We start from the raw sequence: 7,687 nt of genomic DNA on the forward strand, positions 1-7,687 counted from the left end.
TTTTACGCCAAGTATTTTAATATAATTAATATTATTGTATCAAATTTTATTAATACTGCAGTTCAGTAGTTGTATATATGTTGACCATGTATTTTCCTGATGATGGCTTCTAATAGCCGAAACATGTAGCAAAGCCAAAACTAGGCAATGACCTTCACACAGTTGAGTTGTGACGGTTTTATTATACGTAAGAAGTTCTATTTCCTCATTTATTTTGACTTCGAAAAATATTTCGCTTAAATATGACTTGAGCAGGTTGTAATAGTTCGTTGTGAAAATTATTTTTATTTTGCAAAGTAAGCCAGGATGCCAGACTTTGTCAAAAGTCTGGGTTATAACTAAAAATGCTGCTGTGCAGTTGTTATTTAGCGCGTTTGTTATGGTATTTGCTATGCGATAGCTTTGTTGGATGGTTGAGTGAGTTTGTCGAAAGCCAAACTGATGGTTTGGTATCCATGTTTGTGGGTTTGAATCTTGGTTTATTTTGTTGAGTATTAGTTTTTCGAGGACTTTTGAAACTGTGGATAGAAGACTTATTGGTCGGTAGGATGTGACGACTGTTGGATTTTTGCCTGGTTTCAAGATCATTATGATTTGGGCGATTCTGAGCGGACGAGGCCAATAGTCCTGTCTAAGTATGGTGTTAAACATGTATAGGAGTTTTATTTGGCCTTTCCTTGGTAAATGTTTTAGTATTACGCTGTGATGTTATCATAGCCTGCTGCCTTTTTTGGCTTTAGATTGTTTATTGCTTCTCGCATTTCCTTTAGAGTAAAGAGCTTCGGTCGTTGGTGTCTTTGTATACCATACATATGCGAAAAAGAAGTTGTAGCCTCCACGCTGTAAGCCCGGGGCCGTGCAGTAGCTCAAGCGGTTAGTTTCTGCCTTCCCACCACGGCGGCCCGGGTTCGATCCCGGGTGTGGTCAAGTGGGATTTGTAGTGGACAAAGTGNGGACCTAGTAAGCTTCCTTGGGGCACCCCTGAGTGGATTGGTAGGCGGTTTGATATTTCCTCATTTTTCTTTTTTTTCTTTCTTTCTAGAGTCGTTGTTTACATTCCCTATAGAACGGACAATACTTTGTAAGATNGTACATGCAGAGTCGACCAAGTTGGACTCCACCCCCCACTAAGCGAATTAAAAAAAAATAGTCGCTGGCTTCCCACCGCTGCAGCCCGGTTTCGAGCCCGGGTCCAAATCATGTGGGATTTGTGGTGGACATCAGTATTTCGGTTTAATTCACATTCCACCGACTGCTCCACATTCATCATCTATCATCCTGGGCTAGTACAATAGGCCAGTTAGTGGCGACGTATACCAAGTGGACTCAGTCTCACCCCACTCCAAGAAACTAAAGAAACTAACTGTAGGCACACTATGGACGAAGCATGCGCACATACAGGGGCTCAGAGGAATAATGGACTCACTATAGATCCTGTATACACGTACATGTCTTTATTAATATGGTGTCGGGCCATCTTCTTGCCTTCAATACAGCCGCAGTCCTTCTTGGAGTAGACTCATTCAGGTTTTTGAACAGTCTCTAGTGGAATTTCATACCATTCTTAGTTACATGGTGAGTTGGTGTGGGGCTGAGTTCCGCATACCATTGTGTAATCAGCTAGCTGTCTGCTTTGGATACGAGTATTTTTTCTTGTCCTGCACATATTAATGAGTCCATTCTCGTGCTCGCTATGCAGCTGCAGGTTGGTACAGATATAAGAAACCGATTTCAGTCACTGTCCGAAATCTATTCAAGTTCTTCTGTGTTAATTTCTCATAAAGCCAATATAAGACGCCGTTGGATCTGTGGTCTAGTGGTCAGGAGTTCCTGGCCACAAAAACAAGAGGTCCAGGTTCCACTCCTGACGCTACCAGACTTTTCTGAGAAGTAGTGGGTCTGGAACGGTGTCCACTCAGCCTCGTGAAAATAATTGAGGAACTACTTGAATGGTAAAGTAGTGGCTTCGGTTTAGAAAACCGAAATTAACGGCCGTGGGGTTTCGTTGCGCTGACCACGCTTCACCCTCTATCCGATAAACTTCGCCGACAAGCGGCGATCGCTCGGTCGGTATAGGTCGCTTGCGGACTAAAGCCACGGAGTTTGTTTTGTTTGTTGTTTGGAAAATGAAGGGACGGAAGAGGAGGGAAAGTAATAATAGAAATGAGACAAGGAAGGGAGATAGAAAGCGAGAAAAAGAAGAAAGGACAGAACGGGAAATATAAAAAGAGAAAGAGTTCCGCTAGAAAATCAAAAGGCTGTAAGGACTGTTCCGGAAACTCGAGTACAAATGTCCGGAGTGTTCCGGCCGGCGAAAGCGGGGGACAGAAGAGTCGTCACTCTCAGTCTCAAAGGATCAATTCAGGAATCGGAAGATGAGGAATTAAGCACAGACCACCCAGCACAGTAGGCTCCAATGATGACGGGCTTTCGTACGTAAAGCTACGGACAGGATCTACGCCTGATTTCAACTTCTTTACAAGATCCGTATATGTTTAATTACTTGGGCTGTATTGGCTGGATGCTTTTGTTGCATGGAACATCGATGAACTTCGCAGAAACTAGACTAAAAAAACTCCGTGACTTTGGTCCGCAAGCGGACTATACCGACCGAGAGGCCGCCGCTTGTCGGCGAAGTTAGTGCCAACTTTTAGCGGATAGAGGGTGTCGCGTGATCAGCGCAACGAATCCCCATGGCCGTTAATTTCGGTTTTCTAGACCGGAGCCGCTACTTTTGCAGATTCTTCGCTATTATCAAATATCATGATTATTACGAAATTATTTTCTATATTAAAATTTGTTTGATTATTGTTAGATAAAGGGTGGCTCGAACCGGAGCCTTCCCAGGTTGGGCTGACGGATGACCGCTGCACCACGGAACCTGTTAACAGAAGTCCCGCACTCTCACTATTGCAGAGAGAACACTGTTCAATTGGACTTGAGAATTCTCATCTATCCCGGACAGAGGGCGGCGTAATGAATTATCCTGATATTTATCATCCCCCGTGTGTCTCCATTAATATCTTTCGAATCTATGACCCTGCACTCAGAATTCTGCTTTCCAGTTCGACGAAAAGAATTATCAGACCTCCAAGCAGCGGTTACAATATCGCCTATTCTGAATGTGATGAACTAATTCTACATCTGTGCCCTCATTCTTTGAGATATACTCATATCTTAACGTCATCTTCGCATTTATGCTACAATAAGTACATAATATTTTAATGAAAAAGGTAAAGTTGTCCCTGTGGTTAACCAATTAAGCACTACGCCATGAAGGCGTATGGGGGAGTGTATATAGAGGTCAATATTTTCTTGACCTCGGCACTAGCTGGAGGTGAGTGGTCAACTTCACGCCCCAGCCGCTTTACCCCCGGTACTCACTGGATAGGATATTGGGTGGACCCCAGAGCCGGTCTGGACGACGTGAAGAGATAATTCTTGACCGTACCGGGACTCGAACTCCGATCCCTCTCTCGTCCAGCCCATAGCTGGTCGCTATACCGACTATGCCATCTCGGCTCCCATGGAGGCGGACATAATGTGAAAACATCCCGGAACTACAATGCGACTTACACTAAAGACAAACATTCTACAACACCAAATATACTGCCGTTAAAGCTACGTACGGCAGGCAGAGCGTTATGTTATATTTCAGTACTCACATAATATGTTAAGTGAAGCAGCCACGCTGGTAAGCGAGAATCCATTGCTAACGTTCATTGCGATGCAGGTGAACTCGCCAAAGTCACGGATGCGATCCGCCCGTGTGATGTGCAGATGGGATCCCCGCTGATAGCGTCGCGTCGTGTTGACAAGTCGAACCCCGTTCAGTTGCCAGTAATACGTTATGTCCACTTCGTTGGACACCTCGCACTCCAGAGTAATATTCGAGCCGGCCACTACGTCCGCATTACTCGGATTACGAGAGAAATAGAATGTCTCCTGGGCTCCACACAAACCTGTAAGTGTTAACATGTAAACAAAACATATTACACGGTATTTCTATTTCTAGGAGTCAAAATTATGGTGGCAGGAATTCGGTACTGCAAAATACAAATCGGAATTAAAAAAATCTGAAGAGAAATGGTCATTTGGGTGATGAAGGCGAAGAAGGGAGGATAATACTTCAAAGTACGTGTCAGTGGCGAACTCATGTGAGACACGGTTAACGAAACTTGGAGAGGTATAAAATTTGCAGTTCTTTTATATCTGAGCTACCACCGGCTTCTCAAGAATCACTCTGCTGCTGTAGTTAGTTGGTGAAGTGCTATACGCCTAGATAGTACGCAGTTTATTTGCGGATTAGTAAAATATTTGAAGATGGCTTTCGACACAATTACTGATGTCAATCACGTATGTTTGAGTTCTTTATAGGATATTGCCAGAAGTTTCACAAAATGGTTGACAGTATTTCGAAATCTGTGAAACGTAATATAGAAGCATTTCCCGAAGCGTTTATATAAATATGTAAATACAGGCTTAGTTCACTGGCGTATATTCCTTCTAGCGAGCTCACTGGCTGGTTTGCTCATTATCTAACTAGGTAGTTGCCTGGGCAGCTCAATACATGTCTCATCCAAAAACTCGCTAAGCACCTGACAAGATAATACGATTCTGTGGCAGTTCTCCCGCGTTTAATTTAAACTGTACAAACATATTTCCCTAAAGTCTATTTTAATAAAGCGTGTGCTTCAGACCGATGTACAAACGTACTCAATTTGATAATGGATACCTGGAGAGAAGGGCAGACCTCAAGTCGACACGATGTCCTCATGCTAGCAGCATAGGCAACTAACCGTGCGGCTAAACGTCATCACTGACGTTTACCGTGGATTTCCTGTTTACCCAGGCATGTGCTGAGACAGTACAAATGGCACGAAATAGGGCGACACTTGCGAGTCCCTTGAGACCAGTGCTTCTCAACAGCCGGGCCGCGGCCCGGTACCGGGCCCTAGCATCAATTATACCGGGTTCTCGTCTTATAGAAAAAAGAATTTACCGGGCCGCGGTCTCACAAAGGTTGAGAACCCCTGCCTTAGACTGTCTTTCTGGTCTAGCGGTCAGAGTTCCTGGCTAAAGATCCAGAGTCCGGGTTCGATTCCCGACGCTACCAGATTTTCTGAGAAGTAGTGGATCTGAAACGGGGTCAACTCAGCCTCGTGAGGATAATTGAGGAGCTATTTCAAGGAAATAGTGACTCCAGTCTAGAGAACCGAAATTAACGGCCGTGGGGAATCGTTGCGCCGACAACACGACACCCTCTACCCGCTAAAGTTGGAACTAACTTCGTCGACGAGCGGCGGTCGCTCGGTCGGTATAGTTCGGTTGAGGACTAAAACCACGGAGTTTCTTTGTTCTTTTTTGTGAGTGACTTGCGCAGTGACCAGAGACGACGTCAAGCAACCACTCCTTAAATTATTTCCTAAATATGAACGGTTTAGAAAACATCAGAAAACCGTACTCACTCTTGGGATGTGAGGCTTTCACGGTAGTGAATGTTAAGATTACAGTTTTCTGCTGTGTGCGCCAATCAGTTTGATCTATAAATGAAGGCAACAAGTTCCTCCCAAACATTGGAACCCTTCTGAAAAATTTTACAGCATGATATCACTGAAGATGGTAAACGTAGCGGTCAACTGTTTGCGACAGACTGCGGTCCAACTCCCCTCCAGCACGGCAAACACGCGTGGCCAAGTATCATCTAATTCTGCATCAGTTACACCCACCTCAACATAATCCACTGTTTTCTTCCGGAACCTTCAAGATCCAATGATCATAATCTTCCCAGTTCAAAGCTATATACACGTACGTATCTGAAGCAATGCAGAAAGCGTCTTCACATAAACTCTGTATAAAACAGACGAAAGCATCACAAGTCGTCGCACTGTACTGGGCTAATACTGCCGAAGGAAGATAGCGAATGACAAGAAACGAGAGAGGGATTAACCAATAATAAGAGAAAGGAAGACATAGGCGGCAAAAAGGAGTTGGCCATACAAAAAAGTGGGTGGGGGAAGAAAGAAGAACTGAATGCAAAATAAACGAAAACGAGAAGGTAAAGAAACGATGTAAAATAAAATAAAAAATAAAACAAAGGAAAGGAAACCCAGAAGAGAAAAAACAACATGACTGTAAAAGTATACAGCGTACACTTAACAGGTGCGTTCGGGAGACGTATACGATGGCATGCCAACATCCATAAACTTAAAATAACTTACAATAAGAACTTCTGGGAAGAACTAGTAGCCTAAATTCCTTCACTATCAATTGAGTATCTAATAGGACAGGTGGGGGGAGGGGGAACTCTGGTATGTATGTGTACTGAAGTCAATAAAACAATACAATCTGAGAGGCTTCAGTGTTGGTATTACTGATGGGAGGGATTTTTTTAAGTACGCCGTTGAGATGGCCTCAGGTGGCACGATATACATACCAAGTTTCGAGACAATCGGTTCAAGGATTCAAGTAACATTGCGGTAATTGCCCCAAAAATATGAGACGCTGCAGTGTTGGTATTATTGATGGGTGGGATTTATGAATATGCCGTTGAGATCGCGTCAGGTAGTATGATACTATAATACATAGCAACATTCATGCAAATTGGTTCGGGCGTTCAAAAGTTGTTAGGGGAATATACACTATACACTCACACACACCCAGACGACAAGCAAATCACATAAGCCTAATTTTATTTTTCAAAAGAAGGAAAGTACGCTAAAAACACTGAGATATGAGTGGATATTCAGTAATTCGGTAGGTATCTTCTTTAGATACACCGAATAATTAGGACTATGATGAACTTTATCTTCGTACAAATAAGCATAAATTCACATGCAACTATTCACTGTTAGTTGATCCTGGCCACGATGTATATTCGTATATGCCGAATGAATAAAAAGAATATCTGGGCTTCGCTGTTCACTGTCATTACACAAACTAACAGAGAATTAAAAAATATATATACGGGCATATACACCCACACATATAAATTGTTTAACTCTTGCTTCAAAGTCATACCGTAATGCAGCACTAAATTAAACGAATAAAATAAATTTGATTTCAACGCAATTTGAATTCAGATCAAGACTTCTTTTTCTTATTTCCAGACTTTTACTGAAATAAATAATTTGCTTTCGTACAGAGTTGTCGATTACGATCAAGAAGACTTCAGAAACATTAAAAATTATGTTCTTATTAAATATATATTTGTGCATAAAAAAGTAAAGTTATCCCTGTAACAAGCCGCGAAGGCCCAAAGAGTTTCGAGACGCCGAGGATCCCACATTTTTCTAGACAATTGGTTCGCAGATGGCGGTGATGTCGGCCTTATGAGGCGGACGCCATTTACCCCCAGGAAAATTCCTGGTACTCAATTCTGTTACAGGCTGAGTCAACCCTAGGGCCATAGTGTGGATGGAAGGATTAGGTTACTTGAGAAAATTCAATGATATCATCGGGAATCGAACCCGCAGCCTTCAGGCTTGTAGCATAGTACGTCAACCAACTACGCTACCGCGTGACCCACATGTGTGTACGTATATCTACAAATTCAAGTCGGGGCAGTCTTCGTTTAATGGTTATCAGGATTGAGAGACTTCGGTAATCTTCGGGTGTGTGTGTGTGTGTGTGTGTGTGTGTGTGTGGAAGAACACATGATTGTTGAATATAAATGTAAAAAAAAAAA

The 7,687-nt window shown here is 42.9% G+C and overlaps 1 protein-coding gene across 1 annotated transcript in view; it reads right to left on the reverse strand.

Annotated features, from left to right (window-relative positions):
• Positions 1-7,687, reverse strand: part of LOC111862557 (inactive tyrosine-protein kinase 7) — a 187,163-nt gene that overhangs the window by 164,876 nt on the left and 14,600 nt on the right. The window contains exon 2 of the mRNA XM_023848049.2: positions 3,666-3,962. Within this exon, the coding sequence (XP_023703817.1) occupies positions 3,666-3,962 (297 nt within the window). The remainder of the gene's footprint in view (positions 1-3,665; positions 3,963-7,687) is intronic.

This window comes from Cryptotermes secundus, unplaced genomic scaffold, assembly GCF_002891405.2.
Source record: "Cryptotermes secundus unplaced genomic scaffold, Csec_1.0 scaffold1376, whole genome shotgun sequence".
Lineage (NCBI taxonomy): Eukaryota > Metazoa > Arthropoda > Insecta > Blattodea > Kalotermitidae > Cryptotermes > Cryptotermes secundus.